This window comes from Prunus avium, chromosome 3 (genome assembly GCF_965620075.1).
Source record: "Prunus avium chromosome 3, drPruAviu1.hap1.1, whole genome shotgun sequence".
Classification (NCBI taxonomy): Eukaryota; Viridiplantae; Streptophyta; class Magnoliopsida; order Rosales; family Rosaceae; genus Prunus; species Prunus avium.
The window spans coordinates 40,527,948-40,541,347 of NC_142286.1; the positions used below are offsets into that span (position 1 = coordinate 40,527,948).

General features: G+C 36.8%; 2 protein-coding genes across 6 annotated transcripts; both read left to right on the forward strand.

Annotated features, from left to right (window-relative positions):
* Window positions 1-646: 646 nt before the first annotated feature.
* Window positions 647-2,840, forward strand: LOC110764452 (omega-hydroxypalmitate O-feruloyl transferase). The gene is made up of 3 exons (XM_021967440.2): window positions 647-1,043; window positions 1,175-1,651; window positions 1,746-2,840. The coding sequence occupies exons 1-3, from the start codon at window positions 1,041-1,043 to the stop codon at window positions 2,604-2,606; spliced, it is 1,341 nt and encodes a 446-aa protein (XP_021823132.2). The 5' UTR covers window positions 647-1,040; the 3' UTR covers window positions 2,607-2,840.
* A 732-nt stretch (window positions 2,841-3,572) lies between these two features.
* On the forward strand, window positions 3,573-9,844 carry LOC110764439 (ENTH/VHS family protein). Of its 5 annotated transcripts, none has more exons than XM_021967420.2 (8): window positions 3,573-3,890; window positions 5,723-5,859; window positions 6,288-6,535; window positions 6,957-7,076; window positions 7,186-7,339; window positions 7,808-7,947; window positions 8,040-8,075; window positions 8,742-9,844. In XM_021967420.2, exons 2-8 carry the CDS (start codon window positions 5,784-5,786, stop codon window positions 9,510-9,512), a joined length of 1,545 nt encoding a protein of 514 aa, XP_021823112.1. In that variant the 5' UTR covers window positions 3,573-3,890; window positions 5,723-5,783; the 3' UTR covers window positions 9,513-9,844. The 5 variants fall into 5 exon arrangements, with proteins under 5 accessions (XP_021823112.1, XP_021823111.1, XP_088107187.1 ...); XM_021967419.2 differs by having other exon boundaries at window positions 3,573-3,836; XM_088251061.1 differs by having other exon boundaries at window positions 3,573-3,836; window positions 5,733-5,859.
* The last annotated feature ends 3,556 nt before the right edge of the window (window positions 9,845-13,400 follow it).

Genomic DNA, 13,400 nt, shown 5'->3' on the forward strand with positions numbered 1-13,400 from the left:
AAATACGGAAATGGAGTTAGATAGAGAGGTCAATCTTATCCTTTATAATACAGATAAAGCAACGCACTTTTGCCAAGAGACAACATATCTCGCATTTGAAAACTGCTTCTTCTGTTGATAAAAAATAAAGAATAAATAAAGAAAACAGTTGCGTCTTCTTCTGGAATCTCGTTGTTTTTTTTTTTACTTGATAAATATTTCATGACATAACCTAAATCCATTAGAATACTCGCAGTTGGTTAATAATTCATCCTTTTCCCAGTAGCCTTTTTGGTTGTTGCTCCTGCTCTTGGACTTGGTCTTCAAAGTTATAAGCAACTCTAAAGTAAATTATGCATGTCACTGTGTCCGTTAAAAAGCAACCTAATACCTATTGAGACAAAGATATTGAGGGTTTTATATTTTTGTTCACCTTATTGACCAAGATGGCTACCGGAACTTGGCATCCTACTTTCAATAAAATATCAGCAGATGCCGACCGGCCAAAAAGAAAATTATATTGATGAGAGCTGAGATGCAAATATTATTATGGCAAAACTTGTAAGAGACCAAGCAAAGCAAAGCGAGTTTTGGATACCAACCCCACCAAATAAGCCCCCACCCTTCTCCCTTGTGACAGTAGATTTCTTGGCTGGTGTGTTAGGTTCCAGTACCAGTGGCCTACCCCCACCCATCTGGCATATCAAGATTCAAGACCATCTCCATTGTCCATTGTCCATTGTCCAAGAAGAAAACACCATTTCAATTCAACACACAATTCCGTAGCATTTGCCAAAAACACTTGCTGTGCTCAGATTTCAGGCACAACTACCTGTCCCTTTCACATTATTATCTTCTTTTTCTTAAACAAGTAACACAACGCTTGTAAGTTGGGCCACTCCCTTTCCCTTTTCTATAATAACCCACCTCCTAATTCATCACCCCAAACCCATACTCTGTGAGAGATTCTGATCACCATCACTTTTTTGGTTTTTCTTGAATTCACTTCTCACCATATTCCTTATTTTCACAACTGTCCTTCCCTACACCAGTTTGCCCACATGGTTTGTTTTCTCATAAGCAGATAAATTGTGCATTAATTTACTATCATTCAGTTTTTTAGGCTTTCCAACCAATACAAAAATATTAAATAGATTGCTTCTTGTTCTCTGCATTTCTTGATATTGTGTTTCAGGTTGCTGAACTTGGAGAGTCTGCTGCAATGGACAACAACTCTAATGGTGGCGGCAATGTGTTCCAACTAAGAGTGAAGCAAGGAGAGCCAACTCTGGTTTCCCCTGCAGAGGAAACAGAGAAGGGTTTATACTTTCTCTCCAACCTCGACCAAAACATTGCGGTGACTGTTCGTACTATTTATTGCTTCAAGTCAGATGACAAAGGAAATGACAAGGCAGGGGAAGTGATCAAGAATTCTTTGAAGAAGGTTCTTGTCCACTATTACCCTCTTACCGGGAGACTAACAATCAGCTCAGAGGGAAAGCTCATTGTAGATTGCACCGGTGAAGGAGCTGTTTTTGTCGAGGCTGAAGCAGATTGTAGAATTGAAGATATTGGAGACATAACAAAGCCTGACCCTGAGACTCTTGGAAAGCTGGTTTATGATGTTCCTGGTGCCAAGAACATACTAGAGCTGCCTCCTCTGGTGGCTCAGGTTTGTAATTAAAACCTCTACAATTAATTTCATTTCTTATCTCTTGAGTTTAAATTCATAAATTGAAGTAGTCATGGATCATTCATTCTACCAGGTGACTAAATTCAAATGTGGAGGGTTTGCTCTAGGCCTGTGCATGAACCACTGTATGTTTGATGGCATTGGCGCTATGGAATTTGTGAACTCGTGGGCTAAAATTGCCAGAGGTTTGCCATTGACAGTGCCTCCATTTGTAGACAGAAGCATACTCAAAGCACGGAACCCACCAACTGTAGAGCACCTGCATCAAGAATTCTCAGAGATTATTGGCACTTCCAGCGCCAGTAACGACCTTTCTGAAGAAAAAATGATATACAGCTCCTTCTGCTTTGACAGTGAGAAGCTTGAAAAAGTGAAAATGAAAGCCAGGGAAGACGGGGCTCTTGAAAAATGCACTACATTTGAAGCTCTCTCAGCATTCGTGTGGAAAGCTCGAACCAGAGCTCTAAAACTGTTGCCTGAACAACAAATAAAGCTCCTATTTGCTGTTGATGGGAGGCCTAAGTTCAGCCCACCACTGCCAAAAGGGTACTTTGGCAATGGCATTGTGTTGACAAATTCCATCTGCCAAGCAGGTGATCTGCTGGAGAAGCCACTCTCACATGCAGTTGGGCTGGTTCAAGATGCAATTAAGATGGTCACTGACAGTTACATGAGATCAGCCATAGATTATTTCGAACTGACAAGAGCTAGGCCTTCTTTGGCCTCCACCCTCTTGATCACAACTTGGTCTAGGCTGTCCTTCTACACAACTGACTTTGGCTGGGGAGAGCCTATACTTTCAGGTCCTGTGGCATTGCCTGAGAAGGAAGTCATCTTATTCCTTTCTAATGGGACAGAAAAGAAGAACATAAACGTGCTTTTGGGTCTTCCAGCTTCTGCCATGAAGGTGTTTCAGGAACTGATGAATATCTAGATCAACAACAGCAATAATGAATTATTTTTCAAAAGCTCTTGTATTTCCAAATTATTGTTACTTGTTGTAATATTATTATTTGATGCGGACTACTGCTATGTGACTGGTCAAAGAAAAAGTATGCTGAAAGCTTATGTAACACGTGTGCATGGTATTAATGATGGATTTTGTTTGCTTTGTGGGAGCTTAAATTAATGGTGGTCCTGCCTTAATCAAATATCAATTTTCAATGTTTCCATGATTTATGTATGAATCTCCGTTACTTTTAAAGATATTTAGTCATGTATCCATTCTTAGCACTAATGATATAAATAAATCCTACACCATTTAATTTCTATAAACAAATTCAAAAAAAAATCCAAAAAATGAAAGCTGGCCCTATTGAATTTAATTTTAATTATTAAATTACTTTGATGCCCTATTGAGTGTTATGAGTTTTTTTAAATGAGGTTTTGAGGTTGAGCTTGTTTTAAGAGATAGATAGCAGTTTTGTAATTTATAAAAAATTTAAAGTCTTTTTGTTTGTTATGTTGTAAATGAACTTTAGATATGTTTCTAAGGTCCATTTCATATAGGATTTTTTTTTTATAATTTGGACCTTTATATTGGATATAATAGTAAATCTTCCTTAATTTAATACGGTAGCATTTCTTTCATGTTGTATCTTAAACTCACTTTGAACCTCGGTTTTTTTATAATTAGTTAATTATTAACTGTTATGTTACGTTTCACATTAGATGATAATGAAAAATCGAGATAATAGGGGAAAGTGAAACAAAATATTATTCTATATGGAAAGTGAGAACAACCTCGGACTGTCACACACGTGAGAAAATGAGAATGCTGTACACATACAAATTTAGATAAATGCGTACGACGTCGTTGCCTTAGCAGATATGCGTTTTGAACTACTTGACGGCTAAAACCCCTAAAGAACGGAAGGGGTGATTTAGGAAGTATAAAATCCCGACCGTACTGTAATTATCAAAAGAGAAGCCAAGAGAGGGACAGAGGAATAGCCGGAAGCCAAACTCAAAAAACAACCCGTTAAACTTGAAAAAGCCTTCGTCTTTGGGAGCTTCTGAGTCCGAATTCAGCTGGGTCAGCTTCGCCTCCACCCCTCCAACTAATCCCGTATTCTCATTCCAACCGAAACCCAACCATCCATGGATGAACTGGTGCGTGCTAGCTGATTCTCTCACCCCACCACATTCTTAGAAACACAAAAAGGTGCCTACTTCAAGCTTTAGGGTTCCAATTCTTAGTCCTCTTGTTTTCATTCTGGTAATTATGCTTTTTTATTCCCTAATTCTACTTTAGGGCTGTAGTTGTATTCTCATGCAAAGCCCACGAATGTCTGCCTTTTTTTTTCTTATGCTTATTTGAGGATTTTTGTTTTTGTTTTTTGTTTTTTGTTTTTTTTTTTGTGAATTTTTTAGTAACATTTTCAATAACTGCTTTAATTGGATAGGCAAAGTTAGGGATAACATGTAGATAATGGGAAAAAAGAAAAGAAATTTTGGGGTTTGGGTGATGCTGTTTTCATTAATCTGTTATGCTTGGTCATTGAGTATTTAATTTCACTGTGATTAGTCATTGCGGTTGGGGTGAATTAATTATTTAATTTCACTGTGATTGTTCATTGAGTATTTAATTTTGAGTATCTGCATGATTCTGAAGATGGAAACCTTATAAACAAACATATTTGATGTTTGGTAGTTTGTAGATACCATGAGGGAGTATCATGTGTTGCAAAATTTGGTAAAGAAAATACGAAATTGAATGAATTGGCATAGAGAATCAGATTCGGAACAATAATTCATGTTTGATTGTCTTTCTATCCTTTTCATCTTGAAGTTATTGCCAAATTGTTGTATGTAGTGCAGAAGCCATTTGGTAACACTGTTATTGGCATATACAACTAAGATTTTACTTTCTGATCGTTAACCACGGAAGGAAACTTCTCATTCATTCATTGCTTAATCATTACATGTCAACTATCCCAAAATGAAGAAAAATGTAGTACCTTACAGGCGAACACAATGTGAAAACCTATTCTTGGAATCTGGCATCAGATTGTACGGAATTGGCCGCAACTAGATCATCTAGAGCAACTCTCTCTTATTGATGAACATATGCTTCCAAACCTAGAGCCTGAAGATAAACTATCTAGCCCAAGAGAAGGCCCAAGGGCTGCCCAACGGCTTAGATGTATCATCTGAAAGTGTAATAAAATCCTTTTTCATCTATCAGTCTCACAAATGGTTTGAAGTGTATAGGCAACGCCGCCATCGTTACATCTTAGAATTTCTAGATATGGAGTGGATTTATCTTTATTTATTAGAGATAGCCATCTAAATCGAGTTTTTAACTGTATTATCTCCTCCCTCCAGAATCCAAGAATGGACAGAAGTATGAAAATTGAGGAGGAAGCTTTGTCCCATATTATGAAACAATTGTGTACTGCCAGTTAGCACACAAGTATTGTCTTTATTGTTTTCTCATAGTGGATTTAGGTATCAGATGTTCCAGGCTTTGTACGGGCCTAATAGCCAACTCCAGATTCAGAGTCAATTCACTGGCTATATTTTCTTTACTATCCCTGTCTAGATTTAAAAACATTTCTATCTGAATAGTTTTTTTCGTTGTTGTCATAGGCACATTCCATGCCCTTGTTTTAGGTGAAATGGAGAGGAAATTATCCTTTCAAGCTCTGGTTTGGGTACTGGAATCATTATAAATTTTGAAGAATTTATCATAGGAAGCACTCATAGTCTAAAATTGTGAACATGAAGAAAAATTGCTATGTTATTTCTCAAAAAACATAAAAACTGTACCAATAACAAATCAATGTGAATCTGTTGACTCTAATCATGGTCCATGGTGATGATGAACTTGACTGTTTGCAACTTGCAAACGCAAGATTTCCCAATATTCAGGCCAACCATTGAGTTTTCTAAAGATTTTGTTTAACCTTTCAAATTGTAACCCTGTAATTTATGCTTCCTTACTAATCACATGAAACTTTGTTCTCAATATGTTGTGCCTCTAGTTGTCTTACTAGGTGAGGATATGTTTTCTATATATATTTAAATGTTTATTTGTTTTGCGTGAAGGTTTTCTCAGTTTAAAAGCCTGCATTGTGCATTGTTAGTTGGACCAAATCTTACTGGAATCATGGGAAGTACATTTAATCCGCAGATTTTAGTGGAAAAGCTAGCCAAGCTCAACAACTCGCAAGCAAGCATAGAGAGTATCCTCTTTCTGACATCATATGGAAATCAATGTTTTCTTTAGATTTTTTTAAAGTATAAATCTAGACCATTTTCCTAACTGTTTTGACTGACATAGTGAGTCAGGTTTCTTTTTGTGGGATAAAGTAGCATCCTTTTGTTTCATAATTCTCTTACATATCTCATTTCTTTGAAATTTTGGGGTACCTATGAGGATTTATTTGTGCAGAAAGCTTAATTGGATTTTGCAATCCATTGTCAAATCCACATATTCAATGGATTTTCCATGTCAAATTTGAATTCCTTTACCTGCTACTCCATGATCACTGTTTACTTTATTGTTCAGTTGATATTTATACTTTCTAAGCAGTTCATTTACAAGTTTTAACTAATACTTCTTGTTATCTTTGGTGTTAATTACTTGGATGTTCTCCTTAATGCAATTAAGCTTTATCACATTGGTGCATTTTCCATATGAATAAAGCAAGACAAGTTGTTGAAACATGGGCTAGGCAATTTCATTCCGCTCCACGTGAGCAGAGATTGGCTTTCCTCTATCTTGCAAATGATATTTTACAGAACAGCAGGCGAAAAGGTTCGGAGTTTGTTGGTGAATTTTGGAAGGTTCTTCCAGATGCTCTTCGTGATGTAATTGAAAGTGGAGATGAATTTGGAAGAAATGCAGCACAACGACTGGTATAACTGTGTAACCTCTTTTCTACATTTTTTATAAGAGAACCAATTGGAATCAGTTGTCCTGGAGATTATTTTATTTTTTCTTGAGAACCTTGAGAAAACCATAATTTTATGAGTTTATAAGGTGCATAGAAGGACTCAAGTATGTAGAAACATTGCAGCATGATGCATTACAATGCCTTTCCAAAGAAGCTTCTATGAGCCTTTTAAATGTATATATCTCACTTATATATGTGTATGTATATGCATCATATACTCTTTTTTCTTGAATGCTTGCAATCGTGTCGCCCCAATTGTTATTTTTGTTTGGTATTTTCATCTTTATTATTAGTGGGTGAAATGTATATATATATTAAAATTTTATTCTAGAGACTAGTATGTAGCTGTTGCTGATTGTTCTGTTTCCATTTTTTACTTATAGGTTGGTATATGGGATGAGAGAAAAGTTTTTGGCTCTCGGGGTCAAATTCTCAAGCAAGAGTTTGTAGGAAAGCACCTGGAAAATATTAATAGAAATGGGAAGCATTCGGGTGCCAGACTGGTAATTCAAATTGCATATGCCTGTATGGTTGTTTGAGCATTTATTTCAGTTTATAATTTGATGGTTTTTTTTTTTTTGTCTTTTATTGTTTTGTTAAATTTTTTAAAAGAATCAGCCTGCTGGAACTGCATTGGACAAAATAGTTTCAGATTACCAAGTCATATATGGGCAGATGGATGAAGACACTGTATTGAGTAAATGTAGGAATGCTATTAGCTGTCTTGAGAAGGTAGATAAGGAAATTGGTGGTGATTTCAATTCAGGTATGCCACAAATGAGTAAATTCTTGAGAATGTTTCTCCAACTTTGAACATATGTAATGTTGTGATTTATGTTTATTTGTGTTTGCATTTAACTTCATATTGTGCGCTAGATGAAAAACAAACTGTATTTCAGGTTACTTAAATAAGATTCCTTACAGTGAGATTACAAAAAAGTATAGTGTTAAGTTATACAGAGAGGAAAGAGAGAATTAATGAGGTCAACTTTTTGGGATGCAAATTGGGGAGGAAAACAGTGGATTGGCTAGATTTGAAAGAGAATGTATACACATGTAAAATTTACGAAGATTATGAATTATTATGTTTATGATTAACTTGTTTGGTATTTTTTTTATTTTTTGAAAAAAGACAATAATTGCTCCTTTTTTATATTCTTTCCACTTAAGTTGTACTTGAATGGGTCATCTCTTGTTAGAACTTTCTTTGTCCTGAATTGTCCATCTTGACTAGGGCAATTTCATGGATCTGCATTTGTGGAGGAGGTTCAAGGGCAGCATGCTGTACTGAGGGACTGTATTGAACAACTAACAGCAGTAGAATCGTCAAGAGCTAATCTTGTGTCGCACCTGAGAGAAGCTCTTCAGGAGCAGGTTGGTTGGCAGACACAGCAAAATATCAGAATTGTCATTGACTGTTATATGAGATTATGATTTTAGGCGAACTAACATGGTTTTGTTGTCAGGAATTCAAGTTGGATCAAGTCCGAGACCAACTTCAGGTTTGGCATGCATATCAATCATCTCCTTTTGTTGTGGAAGTATAACTTAGCTATACAAATGTTTGTTAGTTTATCACCATCAGATTTAAATTGAATGCCGAAATATATAAACGTTATATATACATACATAGATATTCCAAAAAAAAAAAAATTGGCTCCTGGTAAAACTCTCCATATATATTTATAAGCATAGATGTAAGTATTCATAATTGGAAACTAAAGTTAGATTTGTGGATTGGTAAATACCTTGGAAATTATTATAAATCTTATGCTTTATATGCCTGTCATTTGGGAATCATATGTTGATTCATTGTGGTATTCCATTGGGTTGGCTTGAGCTCCCATCCTTGTAAGTTAGGTTGATTTGGAATGCCCTGCATATATCATCATATATCACTCCTTGATTTTGCATCAATTTTATGTGCCTTCATTGATTAATTGACTGGTGATGCAAAATTTTGTTGCTGTATACGAGCCTCGGCTTTGCATCAATCAAATAACTAATACTATATGGTTTTGCAAATTAGATTAGTAAAAAGACACTTGTGGAGATCTGCTAATCATACATTTATACATAATTGTTTCTGTTGCCATTTGCAACAAACTCTAGTTGTATAGTGTCTGTACACCTATTAACGTAAGCACTATACATATATTGTTTTCCAGGCAGCACAATCCCAGTCAGAGCAGGCCACTGATATCTGCCATCGGTTATTGAATGGCAACAATATGCAGTCGGCAGCACACCAGAGCTCAAAAGAAGCTCATACCTCTGTAGCACCCCACAGCTTTATGGCGGTAGGTAGAGAACAATCGGCTCCAGTAATGTACACACAGCAGGTTCCTTTTCCCGAAAAATCTGGTCATGTGGAGGATGATCCCCGCAAGTCTGCAGCTGCTGCAGTGGCAGCAAAGCTGACCGCATCAACGTCCTCAGCCCAGATGCTCTCTTATGTGCTCTCCTCCCTGGCATCAGAGGGTGTTATCAGCAATCCAATTAAAGAGCCTTCTGGTGATTATCCACCCGAAAAGAGGCCTAAGCTCGAGAATGACCAATCGTCATCTTATGTACCCCAGAGCTCTAACCCATCTCCATCTCCTCCCATCCCGCATTCTATTGTCCCTACCACCAACCAACAATATACTCCTAGTGAGGCACCACCTCCTCCATCATCTTCTCCTCCACCATTGCCACCATTACCCCCAGTACCACAATACCCGGTGTCCCAATATATGCAGGGCGCTGTACCATACAGCTATAGCATGGCCCAACAACAGCCACCACCCTCAATGCCTGATTACCCAGCAGGAGCTCCAGTAAATGGCATTTCTCCCTTCATGGCACCAGCAAATTCTTATCAGAGTTTTCAGGGTTCAGATGGAAAATTATACAACCAGCAATCATCGATGCAAATGACGCCAATTTCTAGGCAATAAAATTCTCTGTTTCAGAAGAAGGGAGAAGGTTCTGCTGTAGGTGACGAGGAAACTCAATTGGGAAAGAAAAAAAAATTAGTTAGTGAAGCTTCCCTTTCTCCCTGCAATGTGCCTCTAATTAACTACCTAATTAGAAATGCACATAGTAAATGTCTGTAACTTAGTATTTTTCAGCTGCTTAATTTTGTGGATGTTAAATGTTCATTCACTGTTGAATGGAGAAAAAGGATATGTTGGTTGGGTTTTAGGGTAAAATTCAGATACACACACGCCCAATGGATGAAGTTTGGAGAGATTTTATTATACAAGTTTCTGTAGTTTACTTCCTGTGACATTGATTCATTCCCTGTGATGATTTGTTTCATTATATTCAAAAGTGTTAATAACTTAATGTTGTCGTTATTGTCTAAATACAACTTATGCAACGTTAAACCTTGTGCTTAACTATTTTTAGATGAAAAAGTGTTTGGTTTACGCTGGGAAACAAAAACATTGAACCTTATTACAAAGGAGATATAGACTCTGTATAATTAATTATAGGAATGAATTGAGGCCGGTGGTGAATTGGTGATGAAAGAATCACGTGTGTATGACGAGGTGCCCGTGGAACTTTTAGAAAACAGAGAGCATGTTTGCTGTTTGGACGTTGCTCTTTATCCTTATTATTATTGTACACCTCTTTTTATAAATGGAAAAAAAGGAAAAATTAAAAGTAGAAAAGAACAAGAATAGTGGAAATGGATACAGACAGACCATTGTCTGCTGTCTCATCCTTTACCCCCTATATAGACCTTTAACATGGCCAGCACTGCACCAACTTAATAAAAGCTATCACCTCTTTCTTTCTTTGGCTATTTGCCTCTTTCAAGAATTCTGTAGTGAGGACTTATGTTTGGCTCTTTGTATGTATTTCCTTCCCATACCATGGTTTTGAAATTTTGTAAATTATAACTATGTATTGGAATGGGATTACGTCTTACTTCAAAGGGTTAAACTATATAATATATTTTGTATCAAACTACAAAGAGACAGAAAATAGAAACTAGCTTTCAACCTAGAATTAGAAGAGATGTAAACAACCATGACATACAACGAGGAATTTGTAGCTTAAATCATTAAAAGCCGGTTACTCATACAACCCGAATAACGTTTTATGTCTTTTTTATAATAAAAAATACACAAACGGAACATAACATAACATAACATAGTGCCCAACTTGTTAAGAATATTTTATTTAGTTGCTTTGTTAGTTTGCTATTTAAGTTGTATTCAGTATTCAAGTTTAAACACAACTTTGTTCTTGGTTCTTCGCATGTTTCGTTATTTTTCAACACAAGTTTGTCTCTAAAGACAAGAGTCAAGTCCTGCGTACTAGAGGAATCTAACTCCACCCCTCTCTCTCCAGCCCCACACAGCATATGGCCAAGAGCAAAGACACGTTTGCAAACGACAAACAATTTGTTAATGCTAGAAAAATCTTGAAAATACGTAACAAATGGTTAGAGTCACCGTCTTCGTTTGTTTGCTTGGTTAACTGATATGGATTCTGCATGGAGACTAATGTAATGTATATTTGTTTGAAAATAATAAGACTCGTTATATTTATCTTAAACAAACTCAATAAGATATATGATGATGAATTAATACATGTTTGTTTAAGATAGCTGTGATTAGAGAGTTAGGAATAAGTGATTGAGGCACCCAATCAGCCACCAAGGACAGAAGAGTTGGAGACAGGCATTGCCGTGTGACAGTTGAGTACTAAACTAAGCTACTGTTGGAAGTTGGAACACACACAACACAACACACACAAAGCTGAGTGAGAGTGAGAGAGAGAGAGAGAAGACAAAACCACCGACAGATCCCAATACCGATACACTCTTTCTCTCTCATATACCAAACCAGACTTCCTCTTCATTCATTCATTCCACTGCAAATTAAACTTTCTTATTATTAACCATTTTAATATATAGTTTTGTTCTAAACACACTAACAAAGAACACAAAGAGAGAGAGAGAGAGAGAGAGCTCAAATTCCTAAAAAGAAGAAAGAACAAAACAGCCTCGATATTTGAAGCCCCCTAACCAGCTATTCGATCTATGTCCATAAAGTAGAACACATTAACAAATACCCAGCTGAGTTTTTAATTATGTATGTATGAATTAACTGATCATGTCATTAGTTTAATATTATATAAAAAAATGAGTAAATAAAGCGTGGTTGTCAAAAGTGAAAACGACAAACAGGAGGCTAGATGGCAGCAAAAGTTGAGAGAAAAAGCAGTCAACGTTGGGCTAACGTCAGCTGGTTCGCAACAAAGGCTGAGAAAAGCCGTCATGTCGTTTCGCTTTAACGGCTCAAGGAGCTATGGGCTATTCAGTATTCTATAAAGTAGGCAGTAGCATTGGTTTGGTGTTGTCGTGTTTTAAAATTTGAAAAAAGGAGAGTTTGAGTTTGCGTCAGACTTTGCTCAACAAAATACATCATCATCGTCCTCATCCTCATCCTCATATCATATTATTCATATACAGGCTACAGGGCAAGTGCAAACTGTGCAACTGTGCAAGTGCATGCCAAACAAACCAAATGTTTGGTCAAACAGTTGCATGCTCTCACCTAATTTTCCATCAAAGTTTCTTCTTCATGCTGCCCCTGCCCTGCCCTGCCCTGCCCCGGGGGCCCATAGACTCTGTTCATCCTTAATTATTATAACAGTGTTCATGTTTAAATTTGTTTACCACCAACCAGCTGATATAATTCCCGGGACTTCAAACAAGCGTGACATGACATCCATTGATGTTTCTCTTTTTAAGTTTTAACCACACCCTTAAACTTAGGATATATCAAGATGGATCCAAGACACTTGCCCTGTGGAAAATTGTTCCACTGCATCGATCCTAAAGGGAACAAATAATCTCACGTGCTTAATTAGATCAGCAACTTTGTTCTTGGGGTAATACAAATATTTACATCAGCAACCATGATATAGATTATCAACTCTGATCGCTACAACTTTAGCATAAAGAAACTCAACTACACGAATATTACTGGAGCAGGGATAATTAATTGGTACGAGTTGCTGAAGCATATAAAGAAGCTTTTCCATTATGACCAAAAAAAAAGAAGAGAAGCTTTTCCATAATTACGTGCCTCAGCAGCTACCAGCTAGCAGCAGCTTCAGACAGATAAATTTATAAATGGACACACCGACACCTCATTTGGGCTACTCTAACGCACTCCCGTATTGTTTTCTCTCTGCCTGTTCCACTCTAAATGGCAAACAAACTCACATCTGATCTGATACAGAAGAAGATAAACATTACGTACATTGCGACAATTCAACAGCTGAGGATTTGATCACGCTCGCTCACTCTTATATATATATATATAAAGCCAACACCTTTATCCCTCCCTACCTCCCTCCCTGTTCTGCTGCCCAATGCAAAACTTTGTACGATTGAAATTAATGGGTTTTAATTTTATTTATTTCTTTCTTGATTGATGTTCTCTCTCCACGGAAAAGAAAACAATGAGATTCCCAAGAATCAAAAGTACACTAAGCTCCTACACTACACCCCCACCGTCGGATCTCTTCAGCTTTGAATACTACATATATACATCACAATCCTCCCACGGCCATGATTCTATTCTTACACCTGAGATCTGGGTTCTTTCGTTTGTCTCTGTTCAATTCAAACCATTGGGTTTGAGCTTTGACCATACATACACATTGTTACACATACATGCATGATTTCAAAATGAAAATATATAGACGGAAATAGCTATATATTCATACCAGGCTCTGATCCTGATCAACTGTCTGCCCAACTATAAAGTCTCATCTAAAAAAACTAAAACACGTACGTACACGGTACATGTTCATCAAAA

What these genes read in the sequence shown, in the direction of transcription:
- LOC110764452 (XM_021967440.2), top strand. An exon ending in TGCCTCCTCTGGTGGCTCAG is followed by an intron (nt 1,652 to 1,745) that starts GTTTGTAATTAA and finishes TCATTCTACCAG; the next exon opens with GTGACTAAATTCAAATGTGG.
- LOC110764439 (XM_021967420.2), top strand. Translation starts at nt 5,784, where the DNA reads ATGGGAAGTACATTTAATCCGCAGATTTTAGTGGAAAAGCTAGCCAAG. An exon ending in AGCATTCGGGTGCCAGACTG is followed by an intron (nt 7,077 to 7,185) that starts GTAATTCAAATT and finishes ATTTTTTAAAAG; the next exon opens with AATCAGCCTGCTGGAACTGC. An exon ending in GAGAAGCTCTTCAGGAGCAG is followed by an intron (nt 7,948 to 8,039) that starts GTTGGTTGGCAG and finishes TTTTGTTGTCAG; the next exon opens with GAATTCAAGTTGGATCAAGT.